The 27,741-nt window shown below is 50.3% G+C and overlaps 1 protein-coding gene across 3 annotated transcripts in view; it reads left to right on the top strand.

Moving 5' to 3' along the window:
• Window positions 1–6,011: 6,011 nt before the first annotated feature.
• TBC1D24 (TBC1 domain family, member 24) overlaps window positions 6,012–27,741 on the top strand; it is a 31,365-nt gene continuing 9,635 nt past the window's right edge. The window contains exons 1-10 of one of the 3 annotated variants that reach the window (XM_005869360.2): window positions 6,012–6,094; window positions 16,410–16,519; window positions 17,870–18,949; window positions 19,580–19,597; window positions 20,125–20,283; window positions 21,450–21,513; window positions 22,790–22,885; window positions 23,207–23,447; window positions 23,828–23,998; window positions 24,652–25,679. In XM_005869360.2, coding sequence (XP_005869422.1) covers window positions 17,985–18,949; window positions 19,580–19,597; window positions 20,125–20,283; window positions 21,450–21,513; window positions 22,790–22,885; window positions 23,207–23,447; window positions 23,828–23,982 — 1,698 coding nt within the window. In that variant the 5' untranslated portion in view covers window positions 6,012–6,094; window positions 16,410–16,519; window positions 17,870–17,984 and the 3' untranslated portion in view covers window positions 23,983–23,998; window positions 24,652–25,679. Of the gene's footprint in view, window positions 6,099–13,530; window positions 13,658–16,409; window positions 16,520–17,869; window positions 18,950–19,579; window positions 19,598–20,124; window positions 20,284–21,449; window positions 21,514–22,789; window positions 22,886–23,206; window positions 23,448–23,827; window positions 23,999–24,651; window positions 25,680–27,741 lie in introns of those variants that run through there. The other 2 variants (XM_005869357.2, XM_005869358.2) reach the window with 2 other exon arrangements.

A 27,741-nucleotide genomic window follows, 5' to 3' on the forward strand; every position in this document is an offset into this window, starting at 1 on the left:
GCCCCCTACCAGCCGCCGTCTGCGTGCTGGCTGGCCGGCCCCGGGCGAGGCGTCTGTCAGAAGGAGTTGTCTCAGTGTCACCCCTTCCTTGGGCTGCTGTCTGTCTGTGGGGGTAGGAAATCCTGTTCTGGACTCGAAATTGCAACAGAATCTCTGATAACGTTCTGCCATCGAAGACTTGCAACTACCCCCTTTCCTGCCCTCTACTTGCCTCAGGATGACGTGCCCGCCCACCTGTCGCCTGGCCTCTGAGCCCTATCCGGTGGGTGCCCCCTTGGCATGGCCACTGGGCCGAGCGGCAGAAGCACTTCCACAGGGTCCCTGGGCGCTGTGCCATCTGAGCCTGGAGGAACACAGCTGGAGGTCGGGGATGGGCCACCTCTGGGCATGGTTTTCTCCACGCACGCAGGCCTGGGCACAGGTGTTCATCTGCGACCTTAGGATGGAGACAGATGTGCTGTGGCCTCCGGGCTGACATTAAAGGCCAGAGGTTGTTTAAGGGCCAGCGGGCTGTGTGGAGGCAGAGATCGACTATTAGCCTAGAGGTGTGCTGGTAGGACCGACCTGTGGCTGATGTGGCTGTGGTTGGGATGCTCGTGTTGTGGTCTTTCCGAGTTTATTATTCCAAGTCATTAGTTTGTCTTTCTGGGACCAGTAGAAGCTCTCAAAGGTGGTTTTCCTTTTTTTTTTTTTTTTTTTTTTTTTCATTGTATGCTTGCTGGGGACTCAGCAAGGACTTCCAGGCCATTACATTTAGAAAGGACCGTCCCATTATTGGACAGATTTTTTCCTCCGCTTGAGGGTAAGGGCTCCATCTTCCCATTCTACCCCCATCACATAGTAGGCATCTGTAAATGTTTGCTTGATTGTCTCAAAGACAAGGATGCAGGTTCTTGTCAAGGGATATAGACCGGGAGAAACAAGACCAGAGGAGAAAAGATAAAGAAATCTCACAAAGGTGTCTCAGTATATAAAGGTTACAGCCAGTGGAATGACCCCCAACGTGCACTTCCTTTTATTCTGAAAGTTGGGTCCTCAGCTAATCTTCTCAGCCCTCAGATAAAGCCTTTAAGCGAAGTGCTTATCTGGTAGTGAGTGCCCTGTTTAGAAGCTTGTCTTTCCCTGTCAACAGGGCTGGAGTCAGATTGCATTCATGTTTGGTCCCCTATTGCCTGGCATGGAATGGGGGCCGCTATCTCTTGAAGTGAACCAAGATGCTAAATAAAACTAGTGTGGTGGTTTTCATCTGATAGTAAGGGTGACCTTCCGGGGGATGTAGAAGTAATCTAGTCATCTAAGCAGGCTTTCTTTTTATTTTTATTTTTTTAAAAATATACTTTTATTGATTTCAGAGAGGAAGGGAGAGGGAGAGAGAGAGATAGAAGCATCAATGGTGAGAGAGAATCATCAACCCGACTGCCTCCTGTACACCCCACACTGGGGATTAAGCTTGCACCCTGGGTATGTGCTCTGACCAGGAATCGAACTGTGACCTTCTGGTTCACAGGCCGACACTCAACCACTGAACCATGCCGCTGGGCTAAGCTGGCTTTTCATAACAATAATAAAATTCACCCCCTGGACCTGTAAGTTCGCCGGCAGGTGGGTCTCACCAGCTCTTGCTGACCACACCTGCCAGGACAATCCAGAAGGCCAAGTGACCTTGGGCACGCATTGTTGCTCCTAATTCTCATTACAGTCTAAGCCAACCTCAGATGACATATTTAAGTGTTTGCTTTTAGATGGTTTCTGGTTTAAAGTACATAAAGACAATGAAGCAGGTTATAAAAAAGCACTTAACATTTACCCTGTTCAATGTTTTACCTGTTTGAGCATACCTTTTCTGTTATGACAACTCTGTACATAAGAGGAAGCAGCCCTTTTTAACTTGAAACAGCAATTTCAGTGACTGTTTCAAGTGTCACTTTCCAAATGGAGATAATATCCAGGAAACAAAGCCTCAGGCTTTTTACTAAGAATCAACTTCAATTCATTATTTGATGATTTTTAAAAATTCTTTCCACACAAGTGTATTGAAATCATCATTCACATGAGGAGGGCCTGTACCCTGTGTTCTGTGGCTACAAAGTTGAGTGAGTCTCTGCCCTTAAGGAGCTGACAGTGGAGTCAGGAGATGGGCCGGTGAACTGCGGCACTGTGGGAGGCACACCCATAGAGGAGGACAGAGTTTGCTTGGGCATAGAGTGACATTCCGCTGGCCTTTGGTGGGGGCTCCTGAGAAATGCTTGAGCCAAATTTTGAAGGTTGAATAGGAGTGGCAAGACCATATGAGGGAAAGAGCCTCCCGGGCAGAGACGGTGTATGTGAAGTAAAGGGCACGACCTACCCACCACCTGTTGGGAGAAGGGCAGGGAGTGCTCTGGTGGTTGGAGTAAAGAGAGGGAGATGAAATTAAAGAGCTAGACTGGCAGCAGATTGGGAGAGGCCTTGAGTACCAGGCCCGAGTTTGAACTTTACCCTGAGAGTGGTAGGAAGTCACCAAGGGATCTTGGGCCTTGTGAGTGACCGATCAGATTGTGTTCTCCACTGGTAACCTGGCAGTGATTACTGGGATGGATTGGTGAAGGGTTGCACTGAACCCCGGGGTGGTTGAGGGACCACCGTGGCACATCTAGGGAGACATAAGGCCCAGTGCCAATGAAGGGCTGTGGAGGATACAGAAAGGAGAGCAATGAAATGGGACAAAGGAGGGGAAATGGGGGACATCTGTAATACTCTCAACAATAAAAATAAATTATAATAATAAAAATAAAAAAGGAGAGCAAAACCGTGAGGCAAGTGGCTGAAGGGATGGGGGAAGGGCCAGGGAGAAAGGAAGACTTAGGGAACAGTCCAAGATTGAGTGACTAGCAGCTGGGTCCAAGCCACGCACAGTGTGTAGGAAGGGGGCGGACTTGGGAGCAGGTGCTGACTTTCAGTTTGGAGATGTTGAGCTGAGGGTCGGTAAGACTTCCCAGCAGTAGGTGGATATATGTTGGTCTGGAGCCAAGGAGAGTGTAGTGGGCTTGAGAGCATTTTGGGGACTCCTTTCTGTGTAACAGTAGAGCCAGGGAGTAGTGGAGTGGGCCTTTGCAGGAGAGTATATGGAGTGAGAAAAAAAAAAAAAGACTGAACCCTGGAGGCACCTAATGTTTTATGTCTATAAAACACAGAGTATGCCCTTACCGGTTTGGCTCAGTGGGTAGAGCGTCAGCCTGCAGTCTTAAGGGTCCCAGGTTCGATTCCAGCCAAGGGCATGTACCTTGGTTTCGGGCACATACCCAGTAGGGAGTGTGCAGGAGGCAGCTGATCAATGTTTCTCTCTCATCAGTGTTTCTAATTCTCTATCCCTCTCCCTTCCTCTCTGTAAAAAATCAATAAAATATATTTTTTAAAAAAACACAAAACAACAACAACAAAAAAAACACAGAGTAGATAAGCTAATAGAGTTTTCATTAATAACCCCTTGCCTTTTTGGATTGTGGGGGCAGGATAGTGGACTTTTTATTTCTGTGACAAAGGCCCAGTTTGTTGGTTAGAGTAAATAGCAAGATGTAAAATGCTCAAGGTACAAAAATCACACAATCAATTCCGGGGGCTTTCCTGTCTCACGTGTTTATTTGCCTTTTGGGACACTTCCAGATTGTCACTCATCTCAAAGGACCACTTTTCCCTCCAGACTGAGGATTGGTCCTCTCAGAGCATTCTCACCATTTGATCTCTGAAAAAGGTCTTCTCAGACCCAGAGATAGATCCAAGGTTGCAGAATTTTTGGGGTCCCCTCGCTCTCCTTCCAGGACCCCAGTTTCTGTGTGGTACCTCAGCATTTGCAGCAGGTGGGACTTTGGAAAGACTCTATTAAGGATAAAGAGGCCAAGTGTGTGGTGGCTCCTCCCTAGTCTTTCTCCCACACTGAGGGGCAAGGAGAGAGGGCAAGGAAAGGCTGACATTTTTTTCTTTTCTTTTTAAGGTTGCCACACTTTTTTAAAAAAGTTATTTTTATTGATTTCAGAGAGGAAGGGAGAGGGAGAGAGAGATAGAAACATCAGTGATGAAAGAGAATCGTCGATCAGCTGCCTCCTGCATGCCCCATACTGGGGATTGAGCCCGCAACCCGGGCATGTGCCCTTGAACAGAATCAAACCCGGGACCCTTCAGTCCACAGGCCAGTGTTCTATCCACTGAGCCAAACCAGCTAGGGCAAAGGCTGATACTTTTACAGGAGCCCCTGTCTGCCCACAGGACTGGCCCAGCCCCTGCATAATTGCACAGGCCCAGTAGCAGTTATTTTTGTCTCTGGTACCTGCTCACTTAGAAGATGTGAGATAAGATCTCTTTCTGTTCTGTATAGTTATGTCTGCGGGCCTGTTTGGGTACTGCACAAAGATATGCTGTCAGGGGTCACATGTCAGCAGTCATGGTTTCTCCTTCCATCCCACTCAGGCATGCTCTCTTCTTTTACAGGTGATTGAGAACACACTACACATGGCTTAGCCTGTGTCTCATAATCTGAAACTGTGTGTCTGCTAATTGTTACACTTCTAGTGGGATACCACGCACATTGAGGGTTGTTTACCAATGGGTGATTCTGTTACCAATAAAAGCCCCTCCCAGTGTATAGTGTTCTAAATGTAGGTCATTACCTGCTTCCCACCAAAAGCTCCCCTCACCTCTGTCCCTTCAGCCTTTCCTTGAATCATTTTGCCCTTGTTCCCTAGTTCTCCTCTAATTCCTTTCCTGGCAAGAGTCGTTCTAGCTTTCATATCTTGGTAAACCTGTGGGCCTTAGAAGGATCTGGGAGTATACATTAATTCCTCCTGCCTCTGGCATGTCTCCTGTCTTCCTGGGCTGAACCTCCCCCACCTCCTTGGACACAGGAGCACTTGGCTTCCTCGACAGCACTGTGAACCCCAGGCCTCTGTCTCAGGTCCTTTGGCATTTTGGAGTCCATGAGGCTAGATATAGAATTGTCTTAATCTGAGCCACAAATGGCACTCACCGGCCTGCCCCCTTAAAGAGTTGAAGGGCTTGCCAGCCCAAGTAGCTGAGGCCCTGTCCTATGCCCATGCTGTTTCTGCTGCTTCCGGGACAAAGGCCACCTCATCTTTCAGGATTCAGCTGAGATATCACTGGCTCCCAACCCCTCTTTCCTCATGGACTGGGGCCCCAGACACCCTGTGCTTTCCTGTCATAGCACCTGTACCTGAGTTGGCATGGCCAGTACACCCATATCCCCACAGCCAGAGCTCATGGAGAGCTGGAACTGGGCCTTGCATCTTTGTATTCCAGTGCTCAGTACACTGGCATTCAGGAAGTGTCTCGAGTGCCTATTGAAATGATTAAACCTGCAAGATTCCCTCCTGGCCTGGCTTTGTTGTCAGATCTAAAAATACTTGCGGAGAACCTGCTATGAGTCCGGCCTTCTGAGGCACACCTGTTGAAGGCACCCTGCCTGGAATTTTAACCAGCCAAAATTCTAATGCTGCTGACAGCCGAGTTCTCTTTCTCTGATTATCGTTCTGTGCAGCTAGCTGGTTTATCTTGTGCCTGGGGGGTGTTTTCCCCAGACATGTTGGTGGGAGGACCTTTGAGCTCAGAAGACAAAGATCCTAAATTAACAGGGCCCCATTCCAACCCTAGCCCCTGCCTGTGGGTGAACCAGACCAGGCTGGGAAAGAGGTTTTCTGCTTGAGAAAGGGATGCAAGGAACTGTTTTGAGTGGCTAATGAGGTTGGGACTCTTTCCTGCTTGGGGCCCCACATCATAGGCTCAGGTGCCACGGGTAAGACCTGCATTTGAACTTCTGACAGGTGGCAGGCAGATGGGCCAGCCAACTGGCCTGCGGTGCTGTGACTAATACCTAATGGTTAATGGTTACACCCTTTGTAGCTGGCACGTGCCCTCCATTGTGTGCTACTAGCAAAGGGCCCACTATCAAGTTCCCCGGTAACTGGCTGCCTGATAGTCACTGTGGAATGCCAGTTGCCATTAATATTTGAGAAATTCTTGTGCTCTGTTTCAGGGCTGAGGCAGAGCATGGCCTGCCTTCCCATCATGTGAAGATGCCTGCTCGGAGGGTCACATGCCTAAACAAGTTGGTGAATGTTCCCTGTTGTTATTGTTTAGAATTAAATTTTCCTCTTGGGCCCAAGTGGTTTGGGATTTTTCTGAGTCTCCATTTGTTTCCTTCTCTCGTTTCCTCTTTCCTGGGTACACTAGATATAGTGTGAAACACCTGGCTCAAAAATCACAGTATCGTAGAAGAGCTGGACTCATAAGCAGGTCATCACAGTAAAACAGATTTGGATAAGGAGGGGTTGAGTGCAGCCAGGGTCCCCTCAGCCCTGCCTGGGAAGTCGGGAAGGGCTGGAGAAGGAGGGGGCATTTGGGCTGAGGCTTGAAGTAGATTGGACCGAAAGAACGGCTGTGTCCCGTCTTTCTTCCCGGCTGTGGCCATGCCCTGTTCGTGTGTCCCGGGGGCTGCAGTTGGTGCCATTGCAGTGGGCCAGGCTCCTGAACCTGCCGTTGGAGGGCAGGTAGGGCCAGATCCTGAAGGGATGGTTGGGGAACCAGAACGTGATTTCAGGTAGAGAGCGGGGCAGAGCACATTGGGAGTCAGAGCTGAACGTTTTGAAGTCACATAGAGTGTGTGAAGAACGGGAGACATTCAGGAAAGCAATTGGAAGTACAGGACTTGAGTTCACAAGAGGATTCTAGGTTGAGAAAAGGAAGGACTCTTATAAAAGGGACATTTAAGAGGCAGGCAGAGGAACAGGAACAGCTACAGCCAAAGAGGTGAGGAGACACACATGAGGGAAGGGTTTCAGGAGGCCCAGGGAGCGGAGACCTGAGAGCACTGGGGTCAGCTGTGTGTGCTTCGGGGAGATAAGGGACCAAAGGTGCCTGTTAAGTGATCTGGCAGCTAGGCAGTGAAGGTGGAAGGGGTGGGAGAGGGTGGGAGACAGATGTAGCCTTCTCTCACCAGAAGTTTGATGGGGAAGGAAAGGAGGACAAGCATAGCTGGAGTGGAGTGTCAGGTTCTGTGAGTGCGTTTGGGGTCTCTATAGCAGCAAAGAGGGAGCATTAAAGATGCAGGAGAGTTGGGGTCCCCAGGAGGTGAGATCCAGGACCAAGATCAAGAGCAGGGTCAGAGAGGAGAAGAAGCTCCTGCCTGGCACCCCATTCTCAGGAGAGAGGGAGGGTGAGGGTTGTGGGTGGATATGACGCTGTAAGTTAGTGGGGGGAATAGGAGAGGGTGCCTCTGAGGCATGCCAAGAAGGGCTGCCAGGTCGTGAGCAGGGCAGCGTGATGTTTCCCTCTACAGTTGGGGTTCGAGCATGGAGAAGCACTCTCTCAGTCTGGCTTCTCCTGAGGATTTTGCCCACGGCTGAGACAGGAGCACAGAAGGGGCTTGATGGAACAGGTGTAGGCTGAGCAGGCAAAGACATAAAGCCACAGGGGGCTGGTAGGTGAGGGAGATGGAGTCACGTGGGTGGGAAGAGGGCAATGGAGAGCTCTAGGAAAAGGTTAGAAGAGAGTGGGATTGTGATATGCTACCTCTGGGTGGAGCAGTTTCTGGGGCTGACCAGGTTGTGGATAAAATGCTAGCAATATAAAGGCTTTTAAAGGTGAGGAGCTTCACACCAGGGCTGCCTACTCAACCCTCAAGCTCTGTGATGGCAGCCAAGGAATGGAGGCCATGAGCTAGAATGAGAGGAGGCTGGTCCTGAGGACATTCTGGAGAGAGAGGGGCAGAGTCCTGGGGAAGTCCTAGGGGAGGGGCCAGCAGGGTCCTGGGGAGGTCCTGGAGAGAGGGGGCAGGGACTGGGGAGAGCTGGCTGCTGTCTGACCAGGAGGAAGAAGGGTGCATTCTGGGAGAGGATGAGGTAAGGGGTTTCCCATAGACATGTTCCAGAGAAAGATGGGAGGTGGGAGTGAGGTAGGTAAAAAGAGGGCACCAAGGCAAGGGGATGTGGAGGATCAGTGACAGTGGTCACCTCAGTCAGTGACAGTGTCACCAGCAGCCATCCGTAGAATTGGGACTTATCCTACAGCTGGGGCCTGGGATGGGGAGATGAGTGTCCTCCACCCGGGGTTCTAGACACAGTCCTGAAGCTGTGTCTCTTGGGGCTACAGCAGATTGCTGAGTTGAGATTGGGCATTTCCCTGGCCTCTCCCCATGGCTGGGTGGGAGAACTGGGCCTCTTGTGAGGAAATTAAACTTGACTCAGGCTTGAGAGGAAGGTTCCTGCATAACATACTAGGAGAGGGTCCACACCACCTGCAGTGCATTTTGCTCCAGGCCTGTCCCCACCCCCTGGTTGTCCAAGGTGGACGGCTTCAGGAATATCTCCTGACTCCTTATCTCCCTCCACCTTCTCCTGCACAGAAACCTTTCCAGCTGTCCCATGGTCCCTGCCCCCGCCCCCTACTGTAATGCCCTGCAAGCTAAGTTACACTCAGCCATCCAGATGTGCATTCCCCTCCTACACACAGTTGTTTTCCCTTCCCTGTTCTGCTGCTACATTCCCCACCTGCCCCATCACTGGCACTCTGAGCGTCTCCTTATCAGGTAGTGAACATGCCCTGTAATTGCTGTGTCTTTCCTATCCTCAGACCTCGCACACCTGAGGGCTGGAGTGAGGTGCTGTCACCTTTGCATGCCTGTCCCCTGATGCCAAGTTGGTGTCGCAGGACTCAGTCATTCTGCTCTGTCGTGGCTAGCTCTGCCTCTACAAGCTCCACCTCACTGGGGATTGATGGTTTCTAAAATAGAGGGACTACCCTCTGGCCAGCATGGCTCAGTGGTTGAGCATCGACCTATGAACCAAGAGGTCACAGTTCGATTCCCGGTCAGGGCACATGCCCAGTTTGTGGGCTCAATCCACAGTGGGGGGCATGCAGGAGGCAGCCGATAGATGATTCTCTCTCATCATTGATATTTCTATCTCTCTCTTCTTCTCCCTTCCTCCCTGAAATTTTTTTTTTTTAAAAGTTCGATTCCTCAGGGCACATGCCCAGTTTGTGGGCTCAATCCACAGTGGGGGGCATGCAGGAGGCAGCCGATAGATGATTCTCTCTCATCATTGATATTTCTATCTCTCTCTTCTTCTCCCTTCCTCCCTGAAATTTTTTTTTTTTAAAAGATAGATAGAGGGACTACCCAGAGAACAAATGTTCCGAATCCTGCTCTGGGGATACAGAGGAGTGTGCATTTTTCACATGGAACTCTTCAGGCCAGAACAGAGCACCTTATTGCCCCTCCTTTCTGTCCTTGCCCAGTCATCTGTCAGGCTGGAGCTGCAGCCTCCTTCCTCTTAGTTCTTTGTTTTCTGGTTCCACTCTTGGGAAACGGATATAAGATTGCTCAGACTTAGAGAGGAAGAACTGAGACACAGCAGCTGACACCCACAGAGCGTCCACCCTGTCCTGTGGTACAGTGACTAAGGCCCAAACAGGCCGAGCCCTGGGTCCTTCAACTGTGAGCTGTTCTGGCAGCCAAGGTGAGGTGGTGATTAGGCCCGGGCTGGGTAGGGGGCAGTAGGAGTGGGTAGGAGTCCTGGGAGTGCCAACCTCACTCTGCACAAAGGTGCCTCTTGCCCAGTGGCACCACATTTGGCACTTTGGAAGAGTCCTGGTGTGTATGTGTGGGGGGGGGGGCTGTCTTTGAGGTCAACTGGGTGAGAAGTTCACGAGCCAGCGTGGGCCTCTGGGCTGAGGGCTGGGTGTCTGGGCAGGACCTTGGCACAGCAGCCCAGGGTTCTGCCTCCAAACTGAGCTGCTCTGGCATTTGCTTGAGAGGTACTTTCAACTTCAAAATGGAGTGCTACCTCTGTCCCACCAAAACCCTACCTCTGAGCCAAAATTCTCTGTTCAGTGCTTGGGTGCTGCCCCCCACCATTGGTCACCTCGTCTGGTAGAATCCAACCCCTGGGCAGTCTCTTGGGTCCACCCCATCTTCTCCATTTTCCCTGGCCAGGCTTGACTCTGCCTTCCTCATGCATCCTCTTCTGGACTCTGCCCTCCTTCCTCCTGAACCACCAGGGGGATTTTTCTAAAATGCACTGTTGCTTAGGCTCTCCTCCAGCTCCTTAATGTGGAGGATGACATCCAATATTCTAGTGCAGCTGGCTCGAAAGACCACCAGCCCCCCTCTTATCCCATCTTCAGCCACTGCCTGCCTTAGGCTCCCCAACTTGCTGTGCCCTCCCTCATGCACCCATTCTCTACCTTCGCATTGAATGGTATACTCCCCATCTTTATGGTACACTTGGGATACCATTGCTCCTTCTTCAGTGCTCACGTGGAGTCAGTGTCCTGCCTTGGTGGTCTTCCAGGGCCCTGCCTGGCCTCACAGCACTTCCTGCTTGGGCTGTGATCATTACTCTCCTGGAGAGCCATCTTTTACTCTCTTGTCCCCAGTGTCCTGCTCAGGACCCGGCACAGAAAAGGCAACTCAATATGTTTGTCAAATCAATAAAAATTTGGGACAAGGGGAGTCATGATGGGGTACTGGGCCCCCCAGGAAAGGTGTGTGAATGGAAGGTGTAGTGCCCATGTTGGTTGGTGGTTAAGATGGAACGCCCAGGCTTAATGTGAGGGTCTCTGTTTGTCACATGAAAGTAAATTTGTTTTCAAATCCAATTGTTTGGGAAAATCATGTTCCCCACTTAAGAGTTGATAAACATAGAGATCTTATGACTCATCAGACCTGGACAGCAGGTGGTATTGAGAAGCCAGCCCTGAGCTTGCTGAAGAGGGAGCATGGATGGGGCTGACTGTCCCACATGGGAGAGGGGTCTTAGGCACTGTGGGTTTACTGTGAGTGTTCTGGAGACTGACACATCAGGGATAGTTCTCTCTGTACTTGGGGACCCCACAGGTACCTCTATATCCCAGTTTCCTCCTCTATAAGGTGAAGCAAATCCCCATGCCGTGGGGTTGTCCTTAGAATTAGAGATAGAAATGCAAAGCTAAATCGCCTGACAACCAGCAGCTGTGGGATTTGTGTTTGGCAGTCCCTGAAGATAGGGTGGGAGAGGTCCTGCTAAACCCCAACTGCTTGGTCCTGATGTCTCCCACCCCACTGTCCACAATAAGGTCTTGCCCTTCCTTCTGTGTCCACTTTTCCTCCTGCCCTGGTCCTGATCAGAAATATTGGAGGGCTGCATGCATAGCAAGTAGGTTCAGGGAGGCCTGGCTCCTCCCACCCCAGATGGCCCCTTACCTCCTTCTGTGAGCACAGATTGGGGAGTTCTCTGTTGGGGCTGTGGGCCTGCAACCGCTGAAGGAAGCCCCTAATACATCATGTCTCATCAGAGTCTGATGTGAACTTGCCCTTGGCAGACCCAGGACAGTGTACTTTGGACAGAGGTGGTCATCATGACAGGATGGGGAGCTGGACAGAGGTGTCCCCGACATAGCAAGATAATATTTTGGGGAAATAGAGGTCACTCATTTCCATGTATGTTTTTGTTTTTTCTTTTTAAGAAATATTTGCTTTCCATCAGGTAGCCTGAATTCTCAAAAACAGACACAGTGATTGTGAGGAAAAGGGGTGTGAGGGTCACTGGAAGGGGCTTTCTGGGTGGGAAGCAGCAGCACAGCACAGAAGGGGAAGAAGGTCTGTCAGAGTAGCCACAGTGAGAGACTGTGTGGGTCTGTGGGAGAGCCTCAGTGGGGGCCTCCCGTGGCTGCACCTCTCTCGTGGGAAGGGGTACTCCGGCCCCTCTGCAGGACTGGTCAAGCATTGACCCACCCTGTCACTCTCCAGATACCTCAGAGCCGGTGCCAGGTCAGGGGACCCCAAGGAGCACTAACTGAGATGCCCTTGGGACATCTGAGCTGCCCTGGCCTGTCAGGCTAGGCTGAGTGCTTTCTATAAACAGTCTCAGTTAATCCTGGCAATTGGCTTTTAAACGTATCCATTGAATCACATCCCTTCGCTGCTTCCCACTCTGAGTCCCTCTATGCTGATAATAAAATTCAAATCTCTCCCTGTGCATGATCCACGCTGTGGGTATCTCTGCTGCTCGTGTTCTTGCTTGCTGTGCTCTGCCATACTGGTGCCCTTATTTCCCCGGAGCACACTAGGCCTGTTCCTGCCTCAGGGCCTTTGCACTTGCTCTTCTCATTGTCCAGAGTGACTTTTTCTCAGCTCTTCTGGCTGCTTCCTTCTCACACTTAAGCTCAGGTTGGGGGAGGTTTGCCCTAACGACCCTAGCTAAAGTAGCCGCCACCCTGCAGACAGGCTATGTGGTTGGTGTCCCCATTATCTGAAATGATCATTGTCTGCAGTTCTTGGAGTCTAACGAGATGAGTTGAATTTTTCCTCTTTTCCCAGAATTGCAGGCTAGGCCTAAAGCTGAGGATAAACGACACAAAATACAGGTGACCTTTGGACAACATGGGGATTAGGGGGCCCTCTTGAAGAGAGATCAGGGGATCTGTCGTGCAGTTGAAAATTCATATATAACTTTTGACTCCCCAAAAACTCTACTAATAGCCTACTGTTGACTAAAAGCCTTACCAATAACATAATTGATTGACATTATGTTATATAACATTGTATGTTATATATATTTACATACTGTATTCTTACAATTAAGTAAGCTAGAGAAAAGAAAATAGTATTAAGAAAATACATTTAGCTTTAGCTGGTTTGGTTCAGTGGATAGAGCATCGGCTGGTGGACTGAAGGGTTGGTCCCAGGTTTGATTGATGTCAAGGGCACATGCCCGGGTTGTGGGCTCGGTCCCCATTAGAGGGCAGCTGATTTGATAGTTCTCTCTCATAATTGATGTTTCATTCTCTCCCTCTCCCTTCCACTCTGAAATCAATAAAAATATATTGATTTCAAAAAAATAAATTTGGGATCTTCCTGCAATTTATTTAAAGAAAGAAAAGAAAAAGAAAATACATTTACAGTACTGAAAAGAAAAAATCCTTGTATAAGTGGACCTGTGCAGTTCAAACCTATGTTGTTCAAGGGTCAGCGGTACTTCCCTACATTCCAGGCAGCTGGGGCCAGCCCCCTACCACTTCAGAGAACTAGCCCTTCCCCCACCCCCATTCCTGTGCAGTGAACTTGGGGGGTGGCCTTTAGGTGAGTGCAGTGTTTATGGTGAGAAACCATTCCCTCCCTTCCTCCCACTCTGAGTCTGAGGGAAAGTGCACCTGCTGGCCGGGCCCTGCTGGCTGCCTGCCCTGGACTGCCTGGGCAGGGGTGAGTGGAAATGAGAGAGAGTGGGATGTCACCCACACCCCAGCCAGTGAGCCCCAAGTAAGAGCTGAGCCCATAGGTGTTGCATGGGACTAATGATGGTGAGGCAGATTGTGTTGGCAGCTCTGTTTTACAGACAGGCACCTGCCTTTCAGGAAAGAGCCATGGCTTGTTTGAGGTTCAGGCAAACAAGTGGCAGAGCAGGACTTTGAAGCCAGACTTGTCTGACTTGAAACTGGATCATTTCCAACTTTTGCTCCTGCCTCCCTTCTCTCCCTTGACCTTTGTCAGGAGCTGGGGGACTGTGGAGAACAGGTGAAGCCATGTTTTGTGTTGGGGAGGTGTAGACAGTGCTGTGTGATGGCTGCATGCTGCAGGTGGAATAACAGGGAGAGCGCATCACTTCAACCCTAAAACTTACGTAAACTCCCGAGTGTGAGTATCTAACGGAATGGTTTTGTTTTTTATCTGTTTCCCGCCTCCTGAGTTCTCCATCTCAGTAGCCAGTCTTTAAAATCTAACTCAGCTGTGAATGTGTGTGTGTAAATATAAGAAAAGGCTTTGTAGGATATAATACGTGAGCAATGAATGATTATCTTAGGTGGAAGAGGGAGTAAGAATGAAGGGAAAACATAAACAGGATTTTACATTTTTACTCTGTAATTGTGTATTCTTTGACTTGTTTATGATTATGCATTTGTGTAAAGAGAAACCTAAGGAAACCATCCTGGACCTGGTTTTATAGATGCCTAAGAAGGTCACTGCAAGCCTGTTTGCCCCAGAAACAGCATGCCCTCTTTTTGGATGGAGGCTTGGGGAGGAGGCCTACGGGGGTCCTGGGAGCTCCTTCAGGGTCTCCTGGGTGTGGCCTTTCCTCAGAGTCCCTCTGAATCCAGTGTGTCTCTGGGCAACTTGCAGCAACAAACAAAACTGTGGGTCCTGTCTGAAGGAACTTTGCAAGGTGCGATAATCACTTTTGGAGTTTCCAGTTTAATATTCAACCTGAATCTGAGGCCAGTTGAGTGAGGGTTGGTGCTGTCCTGCCCTGCTCTTGTTCTGTTTATAAACATGTTTATTGCCCCGATAAGGAGCTGGTTCTTTTCACACAAACAGGATGGGCCTGGGGTCCCTCCAAAGGTTAGTGGGCTCAGAGCCTAGAATGAAGGATTTAAAAGCTATAGGTAATTTGCACATGGAAGATTGTGGAGTGCAGCCTGGGCATGGTCGTAGGTGTGTGAGTGGGCCTGTTTTCCTGGTCTTGAGAACCTGGGAAGAAGGAAATCCTCACTGCCTTTTCTCCCAGAACAGAGCAAACAAATCAATCCCAATTTGGGTTTCTTTTCTTCTGAGGAAGAAGGTCCCAGCACTGGCAGCAGGCCTGGTTCTACTGTGGGTGAAGCTTTTCCAGTGAGATATATTAAATGGATGTTGTCAGAAAAACTTATTTTAATTAATGTTTTCTTTTTTTAAGAAATATATTTTATTGATTTTTTACAGAGAGGAAGGGAGGAGGATAGAGAGTTAGAAACATCGATGAGAGAGAAACATTGATCAGCTGCCTCCTGCACACTCCCCACTGGGTATGTGCCCTCAACCAAGATACATGCCCTTGACCAGAATCGAACCTGGGACCCTTGAGTACGTAGGCTGACGCTCTATCCACTGAACCAAACCAGTCAGGGCTAATTAATGTTTTCTATGGGAAAGCACAGTATCAATGGATATACTGTATATCCAAAGGAATTGAAAACAGGGACTTGAACAGATACTTATACACCCATGTTCACAACAGCATTATTTATATTGCCAAAATGTAAAAAGGACCCAAATGTCTAGCAGCAGATGAATGGATAAGCAAATTGTGCTCTATTCACATAATGGAATGTTTTTTAGCCATAAAAAGGAATGGAAATCTGATAAATGGGGGCAGGGACAGGGATGAACCGGTAGAGCACAGAGGACTTGGGGGGCAGTGAAAATACTCCATATGATACAGTAATGAGAATACTAGTATATGTCATTTTACATGTGTCCAAACATATAGAATGTATAACACCAGGAGTGAGCCTTCATTAATCTGTAGATTTGGGGTGATTATGATGTGTCAATGTAGGTTCATCAGTTATAACAAATGTACTACTCATGGTGGGGGATTTTTGTTGTTGTTAATCCTGACCTGAGTATATTTTTTCATTAATTTTTAGAGTGGATGGGAAGAGGAGAGAAAGAGACAGAGAAACATTGATGTGAGAGAGACACATAGATTGGTTGTCTCCCGCACACACTCTGACCAGGGCTGGGGATCGAGCCTGCACCAAAGTACCTGCCTTTGACCAGAATCAAACCCGGGCCCTTCAGTTCATGGGCTAACGTTCCATTCACTGAGCCAAATGGGCCTGGGCATGGAGGGGGATATTGATAATGGAGGAGGCTAGACATGTGTGGGGGAAGGAGGTATATGGGAAGTCTCTGTATCTTCCTCTCAATTTTGCTGTGACCCTAAAACTGCTTTAAAAAACAAAGTGTTGCCCTAGCCAATTTTGCTCAGTGGATAGAGCCTGTGGACTGAAGGGTCCTGGATTCGATTCTGGTCAAGGGTACATGCCCGGGTTGTGGGCTCGATCCCCAGTAGAGGGTGTGCAGGAGGCAGCCAATCAATGAGTCTCTCTCACCATAGATGTTTCTAGCTCTCTCTCCCTCTCCCTTCCTCTCTGAAATCAATAAAAATATATTGAAAAAAATTTTTTGAAGCATGCTATAAATATAGATGAACTTTAAGGACATTATGATCAGTGAAATAAGCCAGACACAAAGGACAAATATTGTATGATTCCACTAATATGAGGTATTTAGAATAGTCAAATTCTTAGAGACAGAGGTTACAATGGTGGTTGCCAGGTGAAGGGGGAACTAGGAGTTAGCATTTAGTGGGCACAGAGTTTCAGTTTGGGAAGATGAAAAAGTTCTGGAGATGGATGGTGGTGATGTTGCACAAACAACAATGTGAATGTACTTAATGCTACTGAACTATAAACTTGTAAATGGTAAATTTTTTATGTATATTTTACTACAAAAAAAGTATCAAGGTGCTTTCTTAAGATATCTTCTCACAATACAGGTGTTAAACTAGAATTCTTTACTTTTCACTCAATGTTCTTAAGATATTTTTTGCTTTTTATATTTTCAGATGAATGTTCTAGATTCAAGAGAAACTGGAATGATCTGGTCATTTACCAAAACTCACTGAAGCAAACCCTTGTGACATCTCCAGACACTTCCACCATCACAGGCAGAAAGGTTAGTTTGAGGTTCATGGGCAGACTATTGTAAAGGCCAAGGACAGTAGCCTTTAGCAAAAACTGTTAAATTGTGGTATCCTCAACATAGATTTCTGTCTTGCTGTTCACCTGCAGTGACCTATCAGCCAGAGTCTCACATAGCACATTTCACCCATTTTTAAATGTCTGCCTGAATTTCAATAGTTGCCTCAAATGGAGAGATAGTGTCAAATCCCCCAATACTTCTGGTTCATTTGGATATAAAAATGTCTAATTTTGCCTTGGCCGGTGTGACTCAGTTGGAGCATTGGCCCACACACTGAGAGGTCTCGGGTTCAATTCCCAGTCAAGGTCATGTACCTGAGTTGCAGGTTTGATCCCCAGCCCCAGTCGGGAGGCAATCAATCAATGTGTCTTTCTCACATAGATGCTTTCCTTCCCCCTCTCTTTCCCCACTCCTCCCGCTTCCCTTCCCCTCTCTAAAAATCAATGGAAAAAATATCCTTGGGACCTAGCTGGTTTGGCTCAGTGGATAGTGCATCGGCCTGCAGACTGAAGGGTCCCGGGTTCAATTCCAGTCGAGGGTATATGCCCAGGTTTCAGGCTCGATCCCCAGTAGGGGGCATGCAGGAGGCAGTTGATCATTGATTCTCTCTCATCATTGATGTTTCTATCTCCCTCTCCCTTCCACTCTGAAGTCAATAGAAAATAAAAAAATAGTGATATTAAAAAAATATATATCCTTGGGTTTGGATTAACAATCAATCAAAAAGTCTAATTTTGAAGCTATAACCGCTTTATTTATTTCTCAGCCCTCATGTCTACTCCTCACTAGTATTTCTTCTCTAGTCTGCCTAAAGCCTAGCTAGCATGTTTAGAAGGTGAAGAGCTGGCCTCTGAATTCTAGCCCAGGGACAGTGGGGCAGAGTAGGGTGTGTCTTCCTCATGATACACAGCTGGTTAAAGGCCTGAAACCTTGGAGAACTGAAACAAAGCATATCTTGACTTAAATAGGTCCCCTTAACCAGTGGATCCTTTCATAAGGCCCACAGGCCACAGGATGGTAGTGTGTGGGAGCCTGATAGGCCTTCCATCCCTAACTGAGAGTTGTTGTCAGGCTCTCTTTTGAAGCCCTTCCAGGAACTTGTTTCTAGCTTCTTGATATTCATCATCTGTGTGACCTATTACAGTAACTTGATAAGCTCCATGAAAAGAAGTTACACTCCAGAGTTCATAGTGACCTCTCAGAATATCCACCTATCTTAAATGGAGCCCTTATAATACTTTATATAAAGAGTCAAACAAAAACATATTCTCTAAAATGAGAACCTTTATACACATGTATTAAGCATGGTTTTTAATCCTACAGGGCATGGGGTGGCAAACAGGTTAGCAGAAAAGCCTCCAGAGGTGGCTGGAAGATTTAGCTGCTCTTTGCCCCTTCCTGGCAGCCCAGGGCCCTCCTCCCGGGTACAGCCTGCACTATGGACTCCCAGGGGTACAACTGCTTTGTGGACAGAGACAAGATGGACACTGCCATCCAGGACCTGGGACCCAAGGAACTGAGCTGCACCGAGCTGCAAGAACTGAAGCAGCTGGCCCGCCAGGGTTACTGGGCCCACAGCCATGCTCTGCGGGGGAAGGTGTACCAGCGCCTGATCCGGGACATTCCCTGCCGCACAGTCACTCCCGATGCCAGCGTGTACAGTGACATTGTGGGCAAGATCGTGGGCAAGCACAGCAGCAGCACCCTGCCCTTGCCTGAGTTTGTGGACAACACGCAAGTGCCCAGCTACTGCCTGAACACACGGGGTGAGGGTGCTGTTCGGAAGATTCTGCTGTGCATTGCCAACCAGTTCCCTGACATCTCCTTCTGCCCCGCCCTGCCTGCGGTCGTAGCCCTGCTGCTGCACTACAGCATCGATGAAGCTGAGTGCTTTGAGAAGGCCTGCCGCATCTTGGCCTGCAATGACCCCAGCAAGAAGCTGATCGATCAGAGCTTTCTGGCCTTTGAGTCTTCCTGCATGACATTTGGGGACCTGGTGAACAAGTACTGTCAGGCAGCCCACAAGCTGATGGTGGCCGTGTCGGAGGATGTCCTGCAGGTCTATGCGGACTGGCAGCGCTGGCTGTTTGGGGAGCTTCCCCTCAGCTACTTCGCTCGTGTCTTTGATGTTTTTCTGGTGGAAGGTTACAAGGTGCTATACCGCGTGGCATTGGCAATCCTCAAGTTCTTTCACAAGGTGAGAGCTGGACAGCCGCTTGAGTCAGATAACGTGAAGCAGGACATCCGCACCTTCGTCAAGGACATCGCCAAGACCGTGTCTCCTGAGAAGCTGCTGGAGAAAGCATTCGCCATCCGCCTCTTCTCTCGGAAGGAGATTCAGCTTCTGCAGATGGCCAATGAGAAAGCTCTGAAGCAGAGGGGTATCACCGTCAAGCAGAAGAGGTAGGCTGGCCTCTGGGCAGGCTGCTAGGGGCCCACTTAGGGTGGGGCTTTGGTGGAATACATTCTGGGGACTTAGGCATGAGCTTGTCCTGCCAGCCTCTTGGTCTGCCTACTGCCAGACAGCCTCCTGTACATGGATAGGAAATGACAGGAAAAGAGAGAGGACTTTCCTGGTTACAGCCATAGGCTGCTGAGGCAGCTGTGGGAATGAAAGACACGGTTACTGTCCTCAGGCCTGAGGCCTAAGGCGGAGATGAAAGCTGGGTGTTGACCATGTGGTCAGAAGACCAAAGAGTGGGCCAGACTGGCTGCCTCTGGTCATTTCTTTTCTTTTTTTTCTTTTTTTTTTTTTTTTTTTGCGGCCCCTCTTCTACCCCTCCAGCTCTGGGCTCACTTGCTGCTGGACATGCCCCCTGCCCTGAACTCAGACCTGTGGGGAGCAGGGATGGGAAAGGCCCACGGTGTCTTGATACTGTCTTGGTGGCAGATGACATGACTGTAGGTGTGAAGGCCTTTCTTCCAGGCCAAAGGCAGACATGTCCTAGACATCAGTACTTACTACTAACCTCTCCTTGTCTGTTTTATTTTTCTTCTTCTTCTCCATGTCCGTTGCTTCCTCCTGTTTTTCAGTGTTTCACTTTCTAAAAGGTAGGTCTGGAAACCACATCTCCATGCCTGGATTCTCTCTGTCTTCTGACCTGGCTATCCCAGGGTCTGGCTGCTTGTGCTGGCTCTCAGGGCTTGCTTCTGCAGTGCTGCCTTGGAGCCTGACTGATGTTCAGGAACCATCTGTTTGTTCTTCTGTCTGTCTGTCTGTCTGTTTGCTTAGTTTCCTCAGCTGTGCTCTCTGTTCGTGCTTGGCTGGCCTTGAGCATTGTCTTGCCAGAGCTGACTCACTTTCTGTCCCCATTTCTTAGAGAAAAGGTGCTTTTGTCCTTGTCTGGGCTGGGCGCTCTCCCCTCTTAGTAAGGAGGGGATGGGAGTGGGGCTCCAGGGGACAGCTCCACCCTGTTTCTTCCTGAGGGTACCTTGGACCAGGCTTTAACCTGGCTGAACAGGTGAGAAGTTCCCTCCAGGCTTAGCTTTCAAGAGATCCAATGCACACCCCCAGGGTAGGGGGTATGGTCAGGCCTGGGGTTGCAGGTGTGCGCTGAGTCTCTCCTGGCTCTCCCCAGGCAGTTTGTGCACCTGGCTGTTCATGCGGAGAACTTTCACTCGGAGATTGTCAGTGTGAAGGAGATGAGAGATATCTGGTCCTGGATCCCTGAGCGATTCGCCCTCTGTCAGCCCCTCCTGCTCTTCTCCTCACTGCAGCATGGGTACAGCTTGACTAGGTAATGCCGGGAGACTGGGGAGGCTAGGCCTGCCCTCCGAGGCCCCGAGGCATGGACTCTAAGAGTCAGGTGGTGCTGGAGGGGCAGAGGGAGTGGTGAAGTTGTCCAGCTCTGGTTCTATCTGTGCTTCCAGGAAGTCACACTGAAAATGGGCCTGTGAACCTTGGCACCTGGGTGAGGCCCTGCCTCTTCTTGGGGCCCTAGAATTGGGAAGCCCTTTTCTGGGCTTCTCTCATTCCCAAGCCACCCAAATTCAGGGGTCGGTCATTACCATACACGCCACAGCTCCATGTCCTCATGTAGGCATGGTGATGACATGGGAACTTACAGAACTATAAGAGAGGACTACTCAAGGCAACAGGCTGTGTGGTTCAGTACTCCCCACCCCCACTCTGTCAGTCCACAAGCCAGGAACAGGTTGGCCCTATGGGGCTGGGGCTGTGCTGGACTCCCCAGGGCACACTGCCTCCCTGGCAGCTCTGTCAGGTTCAGCACCCCCTTGAGCCTCAGACGCTCTGGCTTGGGTCACAGGTGACCCAGCAGAGGCAACACAGGCAGAGTTGGCCCAGCCCATGTGGCGGGGACTGTCTGTAGCCCCATGAGCATTATGGCACAGCCAGAGCTACATTCGCCCAGCCCCAACCTCTGTGTGACTGAGGGACAGCTAAATGGAGCTGCCAGGGCTGCCAGCCAAGCACTGGGCACCTGGAGCCACCACAGTGGCAACCTCAGGCTTCCTCACATGCTTCCCAGTGCCAACAGCTCCCACATGCTTGGACTCTGAGCTTTCCTAGAGCAGGGACCTGTTCCTCTTGTTTTTGCTTCTCTGAAGCACCTGGCACACAGCTCTGCCTGCTGGGAGCGATTTGCCATGCTTCACACCAGGGCAGACAGTCCTGGGGCAGCTGACTGCTCACCCTGCAGACCCTGGGGGAGCTCCCCCTTGGCTTAGAAGAGTCCCCAGTCCAGAGTGTTGCTAGGTCCTTGGCCACAGTGCCTGGTCCCCAGGAGATAAGGAAATGCAGTCCTGGGCCCGTCTGCCCCTAGCAGTCCAGGTTTCCCAGGCGCTGTGAGTGCTGTCAGCAAAGCTGGCTAGAGGTGGTGTGGGAAGGAGTTCAGGAGAACTGCTTCCCATCAGGACTGGCACGTGTGGTCTCTTCCCCCAGGTTCTATTTCCAGTGTGAAGGACACGAGCCCACCCTCCTGCTCATTAAGACCACACAAAAGGAGGTGAGCAGGGACCAGAGGGAGCCTGGGGTTCTGGCCTCTGAGTTTGGGGTACTCTGCTGCTCCTGTGCCCCTGCAGCCTCCACCCAGCATTCCCGCACTTAGGGGCACAGAGCAGAGCCACCCTCCACAATGAAGTGAATCTAGCCTCCCTATTGACCCCAAGTGCCCAGGGCCTCCTTGTTTCCCCTGAGGGCCCAGGCCCTGCTGACACAGCCTGGCTACTTAGGAGGACCATTGCAGAAATGCTCAGTAAGCGAGGCCCAGCCTCCTCCCACCACAGTGGGCCAGCACCAGGTGTGTCAGCTGCCTTCACCTGCCTTCACCCCCTAACAGGTAGTTCTCAGGGCCCTTTCTGCTACAGTATCTGTCCCCTGGAAAGTCACCAAGACTAGGGAGGTCAGCGCTCATGTGCCCCCATCCTGGGAGTGTCTGCCAGTGGTAGAGGCTTTTTTTTTTTTTAAACATTTCACTTGAGTTTCTTCTTTTTTTTAATATATATTTTTATTGATTTCAGAGAAGAAGAGAGAGGGAGAGAGAGATAGAAACATTAATGATGACAGAGAATCATTGATTGACTGCCTCCTGCACACCCTCTACTGGGGATTGAGCCCGCAAACCAGGCATGTGCCCTTGACCGGAATTGAACCTGGGACCCTTTGGTCCGCAGGCTGACGCTCTATCCACTGAGCAAAACCGGCTAGAGTGGTAGAAGCTTCTGGTTCAAGTGGCTCCCAAACCTGCACCCATGGGAGTTTTAGGTTCCTCATCCCATTCCAGACTCTGTCTGGGTTTCCAGGAGGAACCTGGGCATCTGTATCATAGCAGGTGACTGATTGTCAGACACTTGGGGAAAACCCTGACTTCAATGGTGAAATCAAGCGCTTTGCTGGCTGACAGGGGGTTGGAGAATGTTGTTGAGCAGGCGTACCTCCTGGAAGCTCTCATCTGAGGGGCCTCCTTGGGGCTGATGCCCAACAACAGAATGTGGACATGGGGCTATTCCCATGCTTGAGGGCCAAGGAGGGAAGCAAAATGAAAATATCCCAAACGAGCTGATGGCAGCCACCCCTCCACTCCCACTCTCACTGCTAACCCCACGCCCTCCAAACTCTGACTTCCCACACCTCTCTTCACCTGCTTCGGCTCTTGCCCTCAAGTGGGAGTGAGGGTTCAGTGACAAAGCTGTGATGGTACCGTGGCCCCGAGGAGGCCTTAAGCAAAGGGATGCTCTTGCAGGCCAGCACGGTACAGCCTCACCTTGGGCCTTTCTCCCCAGGTGTGTGGAGCTTACCTGTCAACAGACTGGAGCGAGAGAAATAAGTTTGGAGGCAAACTGGGCTTCTTTGGGACCGGAGAATGCTTTGTGTTTAGGGTAAGTGGGTTTCCCTGCAGGTGCTCTAAGATCAACAGGCCCAGCACCCCTGTCAACCCTGCTCACCTGGCCCTGTTTACTTTTGTTATAGCCGTTACCCTGCAGGAGAACCTCCCGTGTTCTTCTGGTTTGTGATCATTAGACCGTGAGATCCATGAGAGCAGGCAGGCCCTTACCTGCCTTGTGTGGCACCGTCTCCTCAGCCCTGGCAGGAGGCCTCATACACAGAGCTCTTCAATGAAGATTTGTGGGAGGAAAGTGGCCGGAAGGGCCCTGCAGGGCATAGTGTGCCAGCTTCTCATACTGCCCTTTCATCTTCAGTTGCAGCCGGAGGTCCAGCGCTATGAGTGGGTGGTCATCAAACACCCAGAGCTGACTAAGCCAGTCTCCTTGGAGACCTCTGCCACTCCGTCCCGGCACTGCCACTCCGTGTCCTTGTCCACATCCACATCCTCAGATCCTGCTGACCGCCTCTCACCGTTCCTGGCCACTCGGCACTTCAATCTGCCCTCCAAGACTGAGTCCATGTTCATGGCTGGGGGCAGTGACTGCCTCATCATAGGTGGGTGTCTCACTTAGCCTTGGAGAAGGGTACAGGGTCATGGGTGGCCAAAGCCCCTGGGTCAGTCATTGCTGACTCAGATGCAGGTGCCTCACCTGAAGGACAGGCAGAGCCCCCGTGATGGCAGAGGAAGAAAGCAGGCATGAGGAGCGGGAGTAGGGGCAGGTATTCTGGGTAAACCAGCTGGGAAGTGGACTCTAGCCTAGAATTTGGACCCCGGCTGAGGGCTGGCAGGCTTTGGAGGGTTGAAGGTCGGCCCTGTGGTTTTACGCCTCTAGCAAGGCTGGGGCAGGGACAAGTGGAGATGCTCAGGGGCAGGAGGAGAGCACCTCCAGGGCAGTACCAGACAGAGGGGCAGCCACTGACTGAGCATCCTGCAGGTGGAGGGGGCGGCCAGGCCCTCTACATCGATGGGGACCTGAATCGGGGCCGCACGGGCCACTGCGACACTTTCAACAACCAGCCCCTCTGCTCTGAGAACTTCCTCATCGCTGCTGTGGAGGCCTGGGGCTTCCAGGACCCCGACACCTGCTGACAGGCCTGTGCTGATGGTGACCGAGCTGCCACTGTGGGATGGGGGGCAGTGGGGTGGGGCGGGCTCTCTAGGGAAGAGGCAGTGAATGAAGATCCCCTCACCACATGCATAGGCAGCATTGGGGTACAGCTGGGGCCCTGATGCTGGGCTGGGCAGGGGTACCTGACTCTGCTAGGACCTGCTCAGACTTTCTACTGCCTCCACCTTGGTCTCAGGTCCTGGCTCTCCTCTGTGGGGCCATCCCCCACTTGCAGCCCCTGATCCTTAATCCCTTCATGGTGGAGACAGAACTAGAAAGGCAAAAGGAACTGGCTGCCAAGTGTGGGTCTGTGGCACCCCCTGCTGGTGCCTCTTTGCATGGCTTCTGTGCAAGGCTCTGCAGCCTCCTGCCTGCCCTGCTGCTCTAGCTCTCCAGAGGTGTGTTGGTCCTGAGAGGACACAGGTGCCCTGGGGACTTTCTTGGCAGGAGCATCTGCCTGGGGCTTCTAACCCAGTTTTCTCCTTCCCATGCTGGCCTCCTGGGGCTGCCTCTTGGACAGTTAGCCATAAGGTGAAAGAGGTTGGGGAAGGCAGGATCTATGCTGAGCTCTGGGCTCCTCCCAAGGGAGGGCTAAGGGCCAGTGGGATGAAGGACCAGAATGGACATCATATATTCTTGTGTTTCTGCAGAGTCTGAAGCTTCTTCGGGGCCTCACTATGTACTCACACTTGGAGAGGCCTCCCAAGATGGCTAGGGGAGGGCCCTCTGACCTCAAACCAGCCAGCTCCGTTTCCAGGGGCCTGCCTGGAGAAGCCTGAACCCACGGAGCCTTCTCCAGTTCTCTTCCTCACAGTCAGAACCTCCTAAGCTCTCCTGCAGTCTCTGTGGTGGCCCCATATCTCCTCTATGTCGCTGCAGTGACCTGGTTCCCAGAATCCCATCCAGACTCCTCAGCATGTCGTGCTTGTCTCATCCAGTCCTCCCCACAAGTCTGTGTGCCAGGTCTGCACCCTCCCTAACTCCCTGCCCTCACGGCACCTTCAATGTGAGCCCCTCTGCATGGCATGTGTGTTCCCTCTGCATCCCTCTCACAGCACTGTGATCGGCTACATAGTGTGACTTCCTTGTGCTGCCACCTTTCCTCTTCCACCCTGCCCTGCCTGGTTCTGCACTGGACTCATGCACAGTAGGTGCCAAGTGAAGCTTGACCAATGAACACTGCAAGGAGCAGCCCTCTTGCCCTATGACCTCCCTCAGCTGGTCCTGAGGGCCTGGGCACCCAGGAGGGAAGAGGGGAGAAGCAGACACCCAAGTGACTGTGCTGCAGCAGCCTGGGCTGCAGGTGCCAAGGATTACTGTCCTCCAGCCAGCCCCACCCCACCCCTCAGTGTTCCTACATACCACATCTCTGCCCGTCTGTACACTGTGCTTGCTCTTCTTGTGGTGTCCACCTACTCAAACTCCTCTGGCCAGACCACAGTGGGACTGAAGAAAGGACCAGGAACCCCGTGTGGCTTTGGACAAGCCAATGAACTTATTTGGAACTCAGTTTCCCCAACTGTAAAATGGGACCAATCCTGCTCTGCTGTCCCTCCAGGACTGTTGAAAGGCTGTGAGGGGAAAGGTGCTGGGAAGCGGTGTCACTGCTGACCCACCACCCCAGATCACTGCAGCCCTCGCTACTCCCCCTTCCTCTGAGCCCCTACAGCCCTCGCTTGTATTTTGGTGTTATTAAACACGGTCTCATTACATAGTCCAAGTTTGGTCTCTTCAACCGGAGGAACCTCCGGGGGCTCTTCCCTCCAGGCTTATCACCAAATGGGACCCTGGAGGCTGCACCCCACTATGCTTGTCAGTGCTTTATCACCAGAATGTTGAAGGCCTTTTAAAAACATAGCTTTTCAGAAGTAGCTAAAAGTTTTTGTTGTTGTTTTGTTAATCCTCACCTGAGGATTTTTTTTTCTTTGATTTTTAGAGAGAGTGGAAGGGAAGGGGAGAGACAGAGAAAGATCGATGTGAGAGAGACACATCAATTGGTTGTCTCCCACATGCACCCCAATGAGGGCTGGGGATTGAGCCTACAACTGACCTACCTGCCCTTGACCGCAATGGAACCCAGGACCCTTCAGTCCACAGGCTGATGCTCTACCCACTGAGCAACCCGGCTAGGGTGCTAACGGTATTTTTTAGTACTATTTACATAGCTCCCTCCACAAACTTTCTGAACTTGGGGATTCTTTTTCTGGTAAGCCCGGAAGATTCTCTGTGGCTATCCCGAGGGCCCCTGTCAGGCCTTCCCAGACATCCAGCCCAGGGAGATCAATCGCTACTTAGTCATGATTTCTATATCATGACATTTGTGTGTGCACACAAAATAGTTTCTTTGAATTTCTTCTTCCTAATTTTTCTGCTAAACTAAAAGGTATGTTATTATTATCTTTATTTTTCTTATTATTGTCCTTATATGATATTAGGTGTTCCCAAATAGCACATAATTTATTTTGTTAATATTCTCTATTATTTCTTCTTGATTACTTATGATTCGTTTTTTATGTTAAAAATTAGCCAGTTTTTTGAAATTGCATAATGAATTATTTGTTTTTCTGGAAATGTTTAAAAGTTTATTTTAAAAACAAAAATTCAATGTAGTTTAAACCACTTCATTCAGTGATTTATTAATATAGACTGTAGCCCTAACTGGTTTGGCTCAATGGGTAAGAGGATCAGCCTGAGGACTGAAGGGTCCCAGGTTTGATTCCAGCCAAGGGCACATGCCGGTTGCAGGCTCGATCCCCAGTAGGGGGCGTGCAGGAGGCAGCCAATCAGTGATTCTCTCTCATTGTTGATGTTTCTATCTATCTCTCCTCCCTTCCTCTCTGAAATCAATAAAAATATTTTTTTAAAAATAAAAATAAAATAAAATGTACTGTATACCTTTAGGGCTTTAGAAAATCAGTTTTTCAAAAATAATTTATTTTTATTTTTTGTTAATCCTCACTCGATATATTTTTCTCATTGATTTTTAGGGAGCATGGAAGGGAGGAGAGAGACAGAAACATTGATGTGAGATAGACACAACGATTGGTTGCCTTCCACACGTGCCCCAACCAGGGCGGGATGGAGCCTGCAACCAAGGTACGTGCCCTTGACCAGAACTGAACTCACGACCCTTCAGGCCAAGGGCCAATGCTCTAACCATTGAGAAAGCAGCTAGAGCTCAAATATATATTTTTTAAATATATTTTTATTTATTTCAGAGGAAGGGAGAGGAAGAGAGAGATAGAAACATCAACGATGAGAGGGAATTGTTGATTGGCTTCCTCCTGCAGGCCCCCCACTGGGGACTGAGCCAGCAACCCAGGCATGTGCCCTTGACTGGAATCGAACCCTGGGCCCTTCAGTCTGCAGGCCGACGCTCTATCCACTAAGCCAAACCAGCTAGGGCTCAAAAATAAATTTTAATGTAAGACTAAGCCATTTCATTATTCAGAGTTTTAATTATTGAATTAAAATTAGTATTTCAAATTTTTTCTATTTTTATAAACTCACTAGAGGCCCGGTACACAAAAATTTGTGCACTGCGGGGGGGGTCCCTTAGCCCGGCCTATGCCCTCTTGCAGTCTGGGACCCCTCGGAGGATGTCCACCTGCTGGCTTACGCCCGCTCCCTGGGGGATCGGGCCCAAGCTGGCAGTCAGACATCCCTCTCACAGCCCAGCAGCCCTCGGGGGATGTCCACTTACCAGCAGGGAGCAGACCTAAGCTGCAGTCAGACATCCT

Source organism: Myotis brandtii, unplaced genomic scaffold (assembly GCF_000412655.1).
Source record: "Myotis brandtii unplaced genomic scaffold, ASM41265v1 scaffold292, whole genome shotgun sequence".
Lineage (NCBI taxonomy): Eukaryota > Metazoa > Chordata > Mammalia > Chiroptera > Vespertilionidae > Myotis > Myotis brandtii.